The 15,009-nt window shown below is 44.3% G+C and overlaps 1 protein-coding gene across 1 annotated transcript in view; it reads right to left on the reverse strand.

Annotated features, from left to right (window-relative positions):
* Positions 1-1,444: 1,444 nt before the first annotated feature.
* LOC147441578 (uncharacterized) overlaps positions 1,445-15,009 on the reverse strand; it is a 57,743-nt gene continuing 44,178 nt past the window's right edge. Inside the window, exons 2-4 of the mRNA XM_086483159.1 lie at positions 3,055-3,104; positions 2,953-2,990; positions 1,445-2,872 (exon numbers count right to left, since the gene is read on the reverse strand). Coding sequence (XP_086339285.1) covers positions 1,950-2,872; positions 2,953-2,990; positions 3,055-3,104 — 1,011 coding nt within the window. The 3' untranslated portion in view covers positions 1,445-1,949. The remainder of the gene's footprint in view (positions 2,873-2,952; positions 2,991-3,054; positions 3,105-15,009) is intronic.

Raw genomic sequence — 15,009 nt, forward strand, 5'->3', positions numbered from 1 at the left:
TTATACGCGTTTTTTGTAGATGTGTTTAGAGCTAGGAATTTGAGTGTAGAGGCTTAGGGACATGTGTATCCTAGTGAGGGGATGGTGTTCCTTAAGTTTCATACGATTCTGGTATGATTTAGTAAGTTTCCTTCCGTTGTGTGTATGTAGCTAGGTGGTGCAGTTGAGAGCAGTGAGATTCTAGGTTGTGGTTTAGTGACCGTCCAGAGTGTTGTATGTGTAGGATGGTCTCAACCTAACAAGCTAAAGAGATTTTCTCTGTGTGCCTGTCGTGTCATTTGTGTCCTCGATTGAGATTATGTTGATCTAGGTTGTGTTACATGCACTTTATGGGTGGTGTGATTTGCTCCCGCAACACTACAAGATGGGGACATGACTTTCTTTCCTTATAAAATTTGGAGAGACACTGTGTTGACTCGCCACCATACTTATGCATGGCACTCATGTATGCGATGCACTATCTACTTTTTTTATATATTAATTTTGTTTTTCATAGTACAAAAAGTTTAACAAGGGTCCTTTGTGCTCCTGAACGGCGATAATTTTGCCATACAAAGTTGTTCGAGAGAGACACTACTCATAAAGTTAGTAGTGCTATGTCTTGATGGACAAATTGCATGCGTACTTTATTAAAAAAAAAGAGGTTTTGATTTTGTTTATTTTGATTTATCTCTTTTGTTTTGAAAAAACTTTGTAAGCAATTATCCATAGTGTCATAATTACACATTAGCTACTATTTACACATTTGCACCAATTCACACATTTAAGTACTATGACAACCTACCATGACTATTTGGTCAAGAAATTGCCAAGAAATCTACTGCTAGTATACTATTATATCTTGAAAGCTTTAATTACGACAACAAGCTGGGCCAACGAAGCAAGACTAGTTACATTCATTTTTTAACAAATAGAAACATCATTATGAGTAGGAATTATTAAAATTTGTTCACAAATATTGCTCAAATTATTATTAACTGAAACGAGGAAGAAAAACAAAAATAAGGTAAGACTACCCTCAGCACTAAAGGGCATGGGGTCTTAAATGAACCCCTGCACAGATGGGATCCACAAAGGAGAAGTACGTGCACAAAAGCAAAGATACGCACTACCGTCTGATCTGAAAAAAGTAAACACGGACTAAATTTTGTAAACACGAGCGGCGTTAGAGTAAACTCAGACAAGCATAAGTAAAATTAAACTCACGAAGCAGAAGAGAGGCACACCCACCCACAGGTTTCTCCGCGCACTTTTATTATCATCAATGGCAGGGACAATAAGGTGCTCCATTTGTAAGTAAGTGGGTCCTTGCTAAGTGTTTGCAAACGATACCAGTGCTTAAGGGTTTGCTTTGCTGGCAAAAATACTGAAGTAGGCCATGGGTATGGGGGCTGCATCACAAGGATGAACACTGAAGAGGAAGATGCTCACATACACACAAGGATGAACATTTAAATAGGAACATGTTAATAAGCCTTATTCTGCTTTAACCATCTCCAGTCTCCATTTATTCTACTTGACATTGTTTTCATGAATGTTCAATGCATGTCAATCAAAAGACTAGAAAAAGAAAATGCTTCCAGACTGATTGCACCCTAAATGCAATGCGTTTTCAAGTTTTAACTTGAAGAGTCTGGAGCCATTGATCCACTGCTTGTGGTTTGGAAATGCCTTGTATGTCTAGAACACAGGAATTGGCTGACTACATGGTACCCCCAAACCTGCAAATTACACTTTTGTAAACTACCATGAAGCAGGGTTTTCACTCTTCGTGGGCGCATTATGGAAGTGGGTTTGTTACATTCCATGAATGCCTTTAACTAATCCTCCGTATAGTCAAATTGCAGTTAGTAGTAGGTTTAAGAATGGGCGAGAACACTCTTGCCAGCTCTTGCCTCTCCTATACACTTTTGTGCGCTTCAGGGTCAGGCAGACTAGATCATGCTCTCTTACAACAGTTTGAGGCTAATATCACGTGTCCTTGGGCGAAGTTGCATCGAGAAGTTTTGTTCATGGGCATAGGCATATTGCTTAGTTTGCTGTTTTTCCTTCTGTTTTGATTCACATGGGGCACGTGCATGTCGTTTCACCGTCCCTTTTTTGCAGCGACTTTGGTGGCGTTCACAATAAGTGGATCCCTCCTGAGCTTGATTTGAGCACTGCCAACTCTTGCCATCTGTACGACAACAACGAATGGGCTCGGCTTGATCCTGGTTCTGGTCTTGTTCCTCTGCACTTTGCCCCGAACAAAGCATGTCTTCCTCCTTTGCTTCCTGTCTTCTCTCATTGGAAGCATCACAAGAATCAATCACTTCACATGACGAACAGCCACTTGTTTCTGTTGTTGCGGACTGTGGCTCCAGATGGTGCACATTGCATGAAAACCCAGGATTATTTCTGTCTCCCTTATGGCACTGCGTACCGTGTTGACATGGCTTTCCGCTGAGATTCCTATCAACTATTTGTGATAGTGACCGTTTTCGCTTTTCAGAATAGAGCACTTGTGATAGTGACAGCTCTCTTTCAGAAAACTTCCGGTTATGAGCTACGTTACTGCCAAGTGTGACTTTGCCATGCAAACTGCTGCTAGCGAGCTTTTGGCCAGCTTTCAATATGAACCTGTGGTTTTTCAACTCTTTGAACAGTGGGCATGTCTTGAGTGTCATTTTGACAAGGGATGCAAATGCTTGTTGTTCATATCCATTGGCCTTTAAGTATCCTTCTTGTACGAGTGCTTGCAAAGCTTCACAGGAAGTCAGCCCACAGCCTTTTGAGTTGATTAGCACCACGGTCAGAGCTGTGGCAAGGGGTGAGTTGTCCAAGTCTTGAGTCACTTGTGATGCTTCTTTGTCGTCGCAGCTTTCAGAGCTGGCTGTAAAAGCAGCAATGTCTTAATTATGTTTACTTTTGTGTGCATTTGATGTGAAACACAGAGGAGGCAGCTTTACTTACATGGATCCCTGAGTGCAGTTCTTGCCCTGCTCGACCGTCTGCAATATAAGAAACTTAGCTTGTGGTCATGCAAATCCTGTAAATTGTGGAAGTGAGACATACCTGTTGCTGGCTGCATTTTTAGAAGATGTTGCTGTTAAGGATGACGCAATCTGACACAAAGCAAAGAACCAAGAAGACAAGTAAGCATGATGGGTGTATTGTTTTTTGAAAGATTTGGATATCAGTTGGGGAAAAAAAAAAGTATGAGAAACCAATTTATTGTCATGAATTGATAGAGGCTTGGATAGGTAGCTCAAAGAAAATGGTACGGGATAGTAGAAATCGATGAGTCCCAAGGAGATTCTTCAAGAGGACGAACTCGAGATTGTAGACAAAGTAGAAGATATAGACCCGAAGCAGTTTTTCCTGCATCGTGTTCGCCGCAGCTCAAAAAAGCAAGCATTGTAGTCCTTTTTGAAGTTCAAGTATCACGGTACCTACGTATCAGCGTGGGTCGACGAAGATCTCTTCACAGATCCCCCCGGAGTTGTTGGTGGAATACATGGAAACCATGCAGCTCGGTATCGATACCTCATCTTGACAAGGGGGGATGTCATGTGCAAATCTAATTCAATGTGCATGTGGACAAGGTGACTCCTACTTTGACGGTTTATGTAATGTGCAGTGGAAGCAAATGATGGTGCAAGCTTAGGATGAGTGATCAATGGGTGCTCAAGGTTCCAATTATTGAAGGAAAGGGAGAGCCTTCCTTGACTTAATGAGAGATTGTGCAATGACCCAAACAAAACCGTGAGAAAGTGTTGTGAGTGGTAGAGAGAGAGAGAGAGAGAGAGAGCAGATCCCCTCTCTATTAGAGAGGTATTTGCTTTAGACTGCACAAAGTCTGGTACAATGGTTCTAAATGCTGTGATGCTTGACGACGACGACAATGATGTCGACGACGATGACAAAGCTAATGGGCTGAAATCTGAAAATGCGCTTGATGCTTGTGGCTAAAATCTGAAATCGCCGGGAGTGCTGATGGGAATCTGCTAGTGCAACGAGGCTATGGGCTGATTTGCTGTCGTCCGCGACGACGATGGCTGAAAACTGAAAAACGCTAACTGCACTGCTGGCTGAAAACTGTTATGTTGTCTTGGTTGTGACGGAACGGGCGATTGCGACAAGGGAAGTGCTGATCTGCTGTGGTACTGCGGCGGGATGTAGAGAGAAGCAAAAACGCTGCTGCTGGCTGAAAACGTTGAGCCAAAAACGCTGATGCTATTGAGAAAAACGCCAAGGGGCTGGTTGGTACTGCGGACACTGCTTGGTGCTCAGGGGTGCTACTGCCTTTTGTGTCTTCTGCCTGTCTCTAGCGCCCAAGGGCTGCTTTTATAGGTGCAGATAGCTGGGTCGAGCAAGCTTCTAGATGCCCCCACGACCCTGGAAGTCGAAAGGTCATTTATGTCACAAGATGGGCACCACGTGCCAATAGAAAAGAACAGACTGAACAGACTTTTAGCACTTCAATAAAAACTGAACTGATAGAGAGAGAGCACATGCGACATGGAGAGGCGGAATTCCACCCCAGAGGGTATTGGCCCCAAACCTTGGCGCCCCTTTCGGTATTCTTTATATTGCATCAACACAGTACAAGCTGATACTTGAGACTCTGCACCTTCTATAGGAAGCATGCCAAAGAATGAGCCCATGGCCTCATATTTAAAGGCCCTAGGCCCAAAAGAAATTTACATGAAAAACCTTCAAACTCAAAAGCATCTAGTCCAAAAACAATGCCCGAAAGCTGCCAACGTAAATAACGGAAATCCGTACAACTGCCACGTCAGCTATGCAAATGGCGAAAATCCGTATAGGCTACCACGTCAGCATGCTAGCGCAATTCATGAAAATCCATACAGTCTGCCACGTCAGCAGTCAACGTGAAATCCAGGATGTCCATACAGATCTGCCATATCATCAGCTGGTTGCATATCTTTTGTGTGTGTGTGATGGTCCTGCTTCATCTTCTGCTGCTTCAACCTCTTCACTTAGGGCTTAGGCCCCTTAGTCGGGATCTACACAGTGGCTCCGTTCTTCAGTGGCTTGACACGTCAGCAATTTGTGACAATTTAATTGATAAATTGTCTGCTAAGGATTGTTCACGAGCAGTTTTGGAAAAAGGTTATGTGCAGTGAAAATGCTTATGCTTGGTACTATGTATTGATGCTAATGCTAATCGATTGTGCAGTCAGAGGGTATGCAGCTACTCTAAGTGCCTGGACATGCTTATCCTGCGTACAAGCTCACTGTCACATGCCAATCTAACCCTATGTGTACATGGACAAGTTACTTCATGACATGGGTTCGGTTCAGTTCAGTTAGCCTAGCTTAGGAAGTGTTCTGGCACTTTTGTGAGTCTGTTCGCAGACCGTGCATGTCTAGGCACTTAGAGTAGATGCATATCCTCTGGCATAGTTTTTTTCTCACGCGCATGATTGGCCAACCATGCTTCTGGACGCGTACGAGTCTGATTGAAGTATGATTGGGGTTTCCATACGTGGGGCAGTGATTTTAAAAACTGGCCAGATTTTGAGCGTTTTTGAACCAGATGGGCATTTCGCCCATGTGCGAACCCTTTGCCCTATAGTGCTATTACAATATACCAAGGAGTGGTTATTGTATTCTGTGGTTTTTGTGCTACTCTCTAGTGTTTTCTAGGGTGCCGTATGGTATCCCACGCATGGAATCTTCAGGGGGTCTGAACCGGGCTTGTGGCGGGTATGGAGGCTTCCATACCCGCTCGTGTATGCCAGCCTCCATACCCGCTCGCGTATGCCGCATGGTTGACGTTAGAAAAAACTATGTCCTCTGGTTGCACACCGCATGATCACCAGATTACCATCAGAACCCATTAGGAGCAGTTTTACAATGCACAAACCTATTTTCCCTATTTTAGTCATTTTTCACTTATTATTAATAAGTGACTTTGTTGGGAAACTGGGTAGGGCAATTTGGCCAAGCAAGTATATAAGAAAAGCTAGTGCTAGTGTTTTTTGGCAAAAGTGGCAGCAGGACCAAGTGTCCAACAATGCACCTTCTCAGCAAGACTCCCCGGCAGGCAACCTAGTTTTCTCAGCCACCAAAGACCATCATTTTTCTTCAACATTTGCAGATCAGCCCTAGCGTTTTGCAAGTTGCAGATTAGCTTGGCGACAACAGATCCCCTAGCGTTTTTGCAGCAGATTACATATCAACCCTGGCGTTAGCAGAACCACATCAACAGGCCTAGCGTTTTTGCAATTGCAGACCAACCTCAACGTTTTGCAGATTTCCGGCGACAGATTCAGCTCTAGCTTCAGCATTTTCAGTTTTCAGCATATAGACACCACAGTACAACTCCCAAACCTCGCAGATCTCACCTTCCCACAGCAGATCCTCGCCGCACGGTTAGATCAGCCCAACGTTTGCAGATTCAGCCCGCTATTCGCAGATTTTCAGTATCTGCATTTTCGTCGCGTCGTCGTCATCGCCATCGTCACTGACATAGAGTTAGAATTCAGCAAATACAAGATTTGCAAATTTCAGCCCCCCTTAGTGTTTTTAGATTTCAGCCCGTCCTCATGGTCGTCGACATTGTCGGCAAGTCCATTGCATTGTAGAGATTTGTGCAGTCAATAGTAGACCGCTCTCGCCATAGAGAGTGGGGCCCTTGGAGGAGGGTTTGACAACATTCTGGTGTCGTATTCTTCTCTCTTTTTCTCTCAGTCTCAGTACCTTCATTCAGAGTGTTTATCCACTTTGTTTGTGATCACTTGCACTCTCTCACTAAAGGAACGGAAGGCTCTCCCTTCCGTAAGTAAAAGGAACCCTTGAGCACAGTTCGGAGCACTCATTCTGAGCACTCATTCTGAGCAAAGTTCAACATTCACTTCCGCTGCACCTTACATTGGTATCAGAGCTTTGGCAGTGTTCTGTACCACTCAAGGAAAGAACCAAAAGAATTTTTTTTGCTTGTTGCGATCGCACATAACCCAAGCCCACTTGGACGTGTCGATTCCTAATCGTGTTTTTGAAGAGTGACAGAAAACCCAAGAAAGAAGGGCTTGTCCAACCTCCCCTTGTTTCTCTTTTCACTCATTGAGAACGGACCGTGCACTTAGCGACCGGCCAATCGCTGCCCATGGGAAAGAGAAGATCCTTCTCTAACACAGATTGCAAGCTAAAGAAGAACCTCAAGAACTCAAGACCCTCAAGAACCCAAGAACCATAAGAACCCAAGTTCCTCGTGAACTTAAGAACTCAAGACTTCAGTGTATGGTCATCACCCGAAGCGGAATGGATACTTCGCATGGAGGTGGTGAAGAAGAATTTTCCCCACCAGGAGGTTTTTTTGACCCTCCCCCTTCCCCATCTACGCCAAGGATTGCACCAAATCCTATGGAGGCTTTGGTCAAGACGGTGATGGACATGATGAGACAACAAGAAGCGTGGCGCGAAGAAAGAAAGGTAGAATTGAATCGTGAGCACGAAGAAAGAATGGCATCCTTAGAGCGTAGTAAGCGCTCTTGGCGGCCGAAGATAGACGAGCAGCCTTGGAGTTAGAGCGTGAAGCACAGAGAGACCAACACATGCAAGAGTTGGTCCTACTATTTTCTAATGTGCAGGTGCAGATTAAAAAGAATCAAGAGAAATAGACTCTATCAGTCTTTTTTTCTCCAAAGCACGACACACATGATTTGTATGATCAAGATGTGATTATTCACGAGCATGATGAATTGCATGATAATGATACGCATGATGAATTGCATGATAATGATAAGCATGATGATTTGCATGATAAAGATGTGATAGTTCACAAGGACGATGGTTTAGTTGATACTTTTTCTACTGAAGCTAACCTTATTGCAGCTTCGGTCAATCACGAAGAACCGATCTTGGCTCTCAAGTTGAGGTCCAAAGAACCCCCACAAGAAGTATTATGTGTGCGCATGATTAGTCAACATGCATTGTTCGAGTGTTTCATTCGTGATGGTTTCCTGTATTTTAGTCACCGTCCTTATGTCATCCCTTTTCACAGGCATGCCATATTGCACGATGAACACGATTCACTCATGAATGAGCATGGATGTATGCGGATTACTCATGAAAAGATGAAATGTTTGCATTCAAGGAATTCGCATTCAATGTCTCTTCCTTGGCATGCCACAGTATCCGAAAGAGCACAAGAAGGATTGAGCATCAAGCATCGGCATTTCCATTGTAATTTGCCACAATTGATAGATTTAAATGAGAAAGACGAGTTTCGATTCCATGTTTGCGTGGGTTTGATGAACGGTTTGGCACTCCGTCTATATGTTCATCTACATTGCATGCACACTTTTTAAAGAAGACTAGAATTTTTCCAGTCACTTTACATGGAATGGGTATGTTCATGTTCTTGTGTTGGAAGTGGTTTCAGGAATTTTTATCCTCGAAGATTCTTGACGAAGGTAGATGCATGACTATAGACGAAGTTGAAGTATTGAAGGAGTCACAGATGACTTTGTGTCGCTCTTGGCGCGGCCCAAAGAAGCAAGCGTTGCAGACCTTTTGTCACGTGACACATCCAACCCTATGTGTCCGTGGACAAGCTACAACATGATTAGGGTTCAGTCAGTCCAGTCAAGTCTAGATTAGCAGTGATCTGGCACTTTTGTGAGTCTATTCATAGACCGTGCATGCCCAGTCACTTAGCATAGATGCATATCCTCTGGTTGCACACAGCATGATCATCAGTATTCCCTTCAGAATCCATCAAATTCAGTTAGGGAAATTTTCCAATGCATTTAGCCTATTTTCCCTATTTTTGGTATTTTCACTTATTATTTTTTAAGTGACTTTCCAACAAAAGTAGGTAGGGCAATTTTGCTAAGTTAATATATAAGCAAGCCCAAGTTAGCACTTTCTAGCAGAAGAGGCAGCAGGAGCTTCCCGCTCAACAGGCACCTTCTCAGCAGGAACCCCTCAGCACCCCTAGCGTTTTTGGATCCCCATCCTCGCCGCATCAGCCCAGCGTTTTAACATCGCCATACAACCTCCCCTCTTGGCGTTTCCTCCCCCAACAATCATCATCGCCAGAAAGGCCTACCTCCTAGTGTTTTTCCCCATGACCGGCAACCCAAAACCGGCCACACGCCCTAGCATTTTTCAGCCAAAAATGCTGCAGCCTCATTGGCGTTTTTCAGCCCAGAACATAGCAGTCAAAAACACAGATTTTCAACAGATGAAATCGCAGCAGATTCAGCCTAATTAGTTGCAGAAGAACCCCCATTTTCAGTCATAGAAAACGCAGCCAAAACAGTCATTTTCAGCCACCGAAACAGTCCCGAAATTAAACAGATAGAAGACCACAGATTTCAGCCATCAAGTCGCATCGTCATCATCGTCGTCGTCATCGGCATAGTCCAAGTTGCATTAGTCCGTTGCATACGCATTGTACCACTTTGTGCAATCAAAACGTAGACCACTCTCGCCGACGAGAGTGGGGCCTTAGGAGGAGGGTTTTATGTCTCTGGTGTCGTATCTCTCTTCTCTCTCTATCTCTCAGTCTCATACACTTGCACGTACATTGTCCATTCACTTTGTTCGTGATCATAGCACTTTCCACTAAGAACGGAAAGCTCTTTCTTCCATAAGAACTAAAAGGAACCTTGAGCGCAGTTTGGAGCACTCATCTTGAGCAAAGCGCAAACAATCATTCCGCTGCACCTAACATTGGTATCAGAGCTTTGGCAGTGTTCTGTATCACTCAAGGAAAGAACCACAAAAACACAAGAATTTTTTTACTTGTTGAGGTTGCACGAACCCAAGTTCGCTTGGGCGTGTTGATTCCTAATCATGTTTTGTTGAAGAGTGACAGGAATCCCAAGAAAGAAGGGCTTGTCCAGCCTCCCCTTGTGTCTCTTTTCACTGGACCGTGCACTTAGCGGCCGGCCATGGGAAAAAGCAACCTTGGTGAGAGCGCAAGGCCGCCAAGGGGTGCGCCCGTAGAAAGGAGTAGAACTCGGGTGAAGAGAAGATCCTTCTCAAACGCGATTTGTGTTGCCAAATTGGCTTTATCTGATAGAAAAATAATTCTAAATGAATTATTGGATTTATAAGTGAGAGGGTTTTCTCGCTTGGAACACCAAGGAAAAATATGAATTATTGGAATTTTAAGTGAGAGGGTTTTTCTCACTGGAGACATCCGAGTACAGAATATTCCTAGTGCGTCATTCAGAATAATGACGGGAGCACTGTGAAAGGGAATATCTGTAAGGCCACCAGGAACGGGTACTTTTGATGCGTACATCGGATGGGTGACAGGGAGCATCGGGAAGAAGTATCCGACCATCCGGGAACGGACATCTCTGATGCGTCATAGGATGGGTGACATAGAGCATCGTGAAGGAGATTGTAGGAAAGGACTAGGTGATGGGTATTCTTGATGCGTCACAAGGTGTGTGACAGTGCATCGGAAAGGGAACATCCATAGTCGGGAGAAAATTCCGAACTGTGTTAGAATTGTGCACAAGGAAAAAGCAAGCACTTGAATGAAGATGGGTTCAGAGGAAACTTTGAGGAAAAACAGATGCTTTTTGAGAAAGCGGGATTGCCTTTCGGGAAAGCAAATGCTTTCTCGCGAGGAAGTCTATGTTTGCATTGCAACTGTGCATGTGATTGCATCCAGGGACGCCTGGGAAGTGCTGTGAAAGCATTGTTTTTAACTTATAAGGTTTTATTGAGTTTTTGGGCAGGTTCAAACTATTTTTAAAATACGCCGGCCGCCCACTTAATAAGTGGGCAGCCATCTGATAAATAAGGCAACAGATCAGCCAGCGTTTTCTCTCTCTCTTTTTCTGGCAGAACAGGGAAAAAAAAAAACGGCCGCGATCTCTACGCGAGCAACTATTCGTGCCCGTGGCTAGGAGCTATAAAAGCATCACATGCACTCACTCAGAGAGGAGGACCAATCTTTGCAAGGAGGAGATGCTACTGCAGATTTCAGCCGTAAAGAAGACGTTGCCAGTGATGCCCATGGCTGCCGCAAGTGTACCAGATGTCGCCAAGACCCAGTGCGCGAGTTCCCTCGCGAAGAAGTGCCTACGAAGCGTGTTTCCATCGCGACAAGTTGCTGTTTTTCTCTGTTTTCAGCTCATAAACGTCGTAGACGGGGCTGATTTACGAGAAGGAACCCGAGAACACACCTCTTTTGTGTGTAGGATTGGAAGAGAGGATTTTCTATGGAGAGATCTCTTCCGAGGAATTGCTTTTCGAGAATCAAGTTGCGTTTCGAGCGTCGAGACTTTGAAGGTAACGATTTTCATGTTCTGATCTTTGAGTATTTGATTGCAGGTGTACTTCCTCTTCCTGAGGGAGTAGAAGCAGAGGAAGGCATGAGCCTCTGCAGGAGAAAAGCGCTCTGAGGAACTAGAGCCAGATCAGCCCAAGGGTTTCATACCTGAGTTTGGGAAGTAGATCCATGGATCGGAGAGAGGTAGTCTCTCAAGTTGCGGTCCGGAAGTTGGGATTGCCAAGTAAGGACTTCGTGTCCGGGAAAGCAGAGTTGTTCTGCGAGAAGAGGACTCTGGAAAGAGAGTTGGAAAAGAGTTGCAGGGATGCCATGCCCCGAGTCTGGAAGGTGAGATCCAGAGGCGAGAACCTTGATTCTCGAGGAATTGGAATAAGGAACGGAAGTTCCTTGGAATAGGGTTTTGTCCTAGGAATCGGAAGCTGAGGCTTCCGGGAACCATCAAGTCTTATTCTAGAACGAACGTGGTAATACGTTCGGTTCAAGTGCTTGTATAGACTTCTCCTCAGTAATAAAGATACTATTAGGGGGGGGACCAGCCCATCTTCTGGTCCCCAGTACTTTGTCGATCTTCTCACTCTCTATCTCTCTCTCTATTTATTTCTCTGTATATCCTCTGGCTTCAGTAATAAGTGATAAATCCTATTTATCTGAATGTATTTTATATTGTTATGCGCTCCCGTTTGTGACAATTTGCAAGCGAAAGAAAACCTCAAGAACCTGAAGTACCCCAAGAACCAAGAACCCAAGAACCCAAGACCCTCAAGAACCAAGTTCCTCGTGAACTTAAGAACCAAAGATCCTAGTACATGGTCGTCACCTGAAGCAGAATGGATACTTCGCATACAGGTGATGAGCATGAGAGAGGCGACGAAGGATTCTTCCCACCAGGAGATTTTTCCAACCCTTCCCCTTCGCCAGCTACACCACGAATTGTTCTAACTCCTATGGAGATGATGGTAAAGTGAATGATGGACATGATGCTGGCACAATAAGAAACGACTCGCATTACGGTGGAACGAAATGAAAGAAACGCACTACAACAACAAGAAGCGATTCGCCTTACTTTAGAAGCGAATCGACTTACACTGGCACAACAAGAAGCCAATCGCCTTGCTTTCGAATGCGAGCGCGATGAACGAAATGAACGAAAAGCAGAAAGGGAGGCCGAGCGTGAAGCTCAAAGGGAGCTACGCACTCAAGAATTTATTTCCCAAGTGCTAGCCTCGAAGACCGAACGGCTCAAAGATCGTGGGAGTTCCTCAAGTGGTGCAAGCCACGATGCGAATTCCAACAACCCAGTCACCGAACAGTTGACTTTCAGTAAGTATGATGGTAAGATGGATGCTACGGTGATTCATTCTTGGTTGCATCAATTTAATGCTTATTTTGCGACAACTAAGAAGACAGGAAATAGCAAAGTTTTGACGGCAGTTATATACCTTGCCGGTGATGCCATCAATTGGTACCACGCATGGCAAGAGGCACAGCTAGCCGCGCACCTAGAGGAAGCCGACGGATTCACGCCCCTTTCCTTCGATTGGGCTGATTTCCAAGACAAGCTCAAGGCGCGGTTTATGCCACCTCAGTACCTCGCACGATTGGCGCTCTCTCAAGCAAAATGGTATGCCAGTCATGTCTTTTTCTAATCGTGTTTTGCAGCTAGACACTCAATTACTAAAATCGGATGATGAGCGCAACGAGGCTTTTGTCTTTGGATTGTACGAGTATATCAAGTACGATGTCGAGGTACTCGATCCAATCGATCTCAACAAGGCGGTAACGATTGCTCTCGCCCAGGAGATGAAGCACAACAAGGGAAAGCCTAAGGAGAACAAGACTTCCACAAGTACCTCGCAGACTTCTCAGAACCCTCAGAACGGTAAGAATGGTAAGAATGATAACTCTTCTAACCAATCTTCCTACAGTCTCTCATCAAAGAATTCTTCCAATGAATCTAAGGGTAAGGCTAACACAATTGCTAAACCTAAGCTTACTCCAGATGAAAAGGTAGCACAAGGAATTGTAGGAGGATATATCACGTTGGAAGAGCAAAGCACTTATTCTAAGGAAGGTCGTTGTTTTCATTGTCACATTAAGGGTCACATAAAAAGAACATGTCCTAAGCTTGAATCGAATGAATCTAAAGAACCCACAGCACCCACTTCCTCTGTCAATGCAATGAATGATAACACGAGTGTGCCCCAAGTTTCTCAGGACCCTCCCATTGATGATTCTCTCATTCAATGTTATGGTCGTACGTCGGGACACCGTTTTGTCATATTGTTTGACCCAAGTAGTATGCATGATGTGATAAGTTCCGCTCTTGTTGAGAGAGCCCGTCTCGAAGTTAGTCCGAGATCTCCTATCGAGGTCTCTGGCTTTCGTCCCGATATGGACGCTCTCATCACGGAGTAGTGCCTTGATGTGTTGTTTGCAATTCAACAGACTGCTTTCACTAGAAGATTTGTTGTTTCTCCTCTCTAAGGATGTGCATTCGATGGTTTCGTGATAATGACGCTCATGGATTTTCAGACTAACACTATAACTCTCAATGCCAAAAGTGATTCTCCTATTGTCATTCATGGAGAGGACATTGCTCATTCTCCATCTCTCATTGCTAATATGCAGAACAAGATTGCAAGGATTCAGGAGAAGGAGACTCTCTCAGTCTCTTCTTCTCCAAAGCATGATACACAGGATTTGCATGATTGTGTGAAGCATGATAATGATTTGATTGACAATGATTTGCATGATGATTTGGATGATAAAGACAAGCATGATGATTTGCATGATCAAGATGTGATTTCTCACGAGCATGATGATTTGCATGAAGATGATATGATTGTTCACAAGTATGATGTGTTAGTGGATGCTTTTTCTAGCGAAGCTAACATCGTTGTAGATTCGCTCAATCACGAAGAACCGATCTTGGCTTTCGAGTCGAGGTCCAAAGAACCCCCACACGAAGATTCGATCAATCACGAAGAACCGATTTTGGTTCTCGAGCCTAGGTCCAAAGAACCCTCACAGGAAGTATTATGTGTTCGCATGATTGATACGCACGCATTGTTCGAGTGTTTCATTCGTGATCGTTTCTTGTATTTTAATCAGCGTCTTTATGTGATCCCTTTTCCTAGGCATGACATATTATACGTTGAGCACGTTTCACTCGTGAATGAGCACAGTTGTATGCGGATTTTTTATGAAAAGCTGAAAAGTATGCATTCAAGGAAGTCGCATTCCATGTCTCTTCCTTGGCATGACACAGTTGTAGACAGAGCACATGAAAGTATGAGCACCAAGCATGGGCATTTCACTTGTGAATTGCCAAAGTTGATTGCTTTAGATCATAAGAGAAAGATTCGATCTCATTGTTTTCATGTGTTTGATGAACGGGTTGTCACTCCGTCTATTTGTTCATCTACATTGCATGCACAGTCTTTAGAGAAGACAATATTTTTTTCCTTCACTTTACATGGAATAGGTATGTTCATGGTTTTGTGTTGTAAATGGTTTCAGGAATTTTCAGCCATGGAGATTCTTGAAGACGAAGGAAGCAGGTCTCAAGACGAAGTTGAAGCAAGGAAGGAGCCATGGAAGACTTTGTCGCTTTCGGCGCGGTCCAAAGAAGCAAGCATTACAGACCTTTATGAAGTTCAAGTACCGCACGACCCACACATCAGAGTGGGCCGGCGAAGAGTCCCTTCCAGGATTCCAGATGCTATTGGCGATCTCCCTCGACG

The sequence above is a fragment of the Adiantum capillus-veneris genome, chromosome 15 (genome assembly GCF_014529385.1).
Source record: "Adiantum capillus-veneris isolate H3 chromosome 15, ASM1452938v2, whole genome shotgun sequence".
NCBI lineage: Eukaryota > Viridiplantae > Streptophyta > Polypodiopsida > Polypodiales > Pteridaceae > Adiantum > Adiantum capillus-veneris.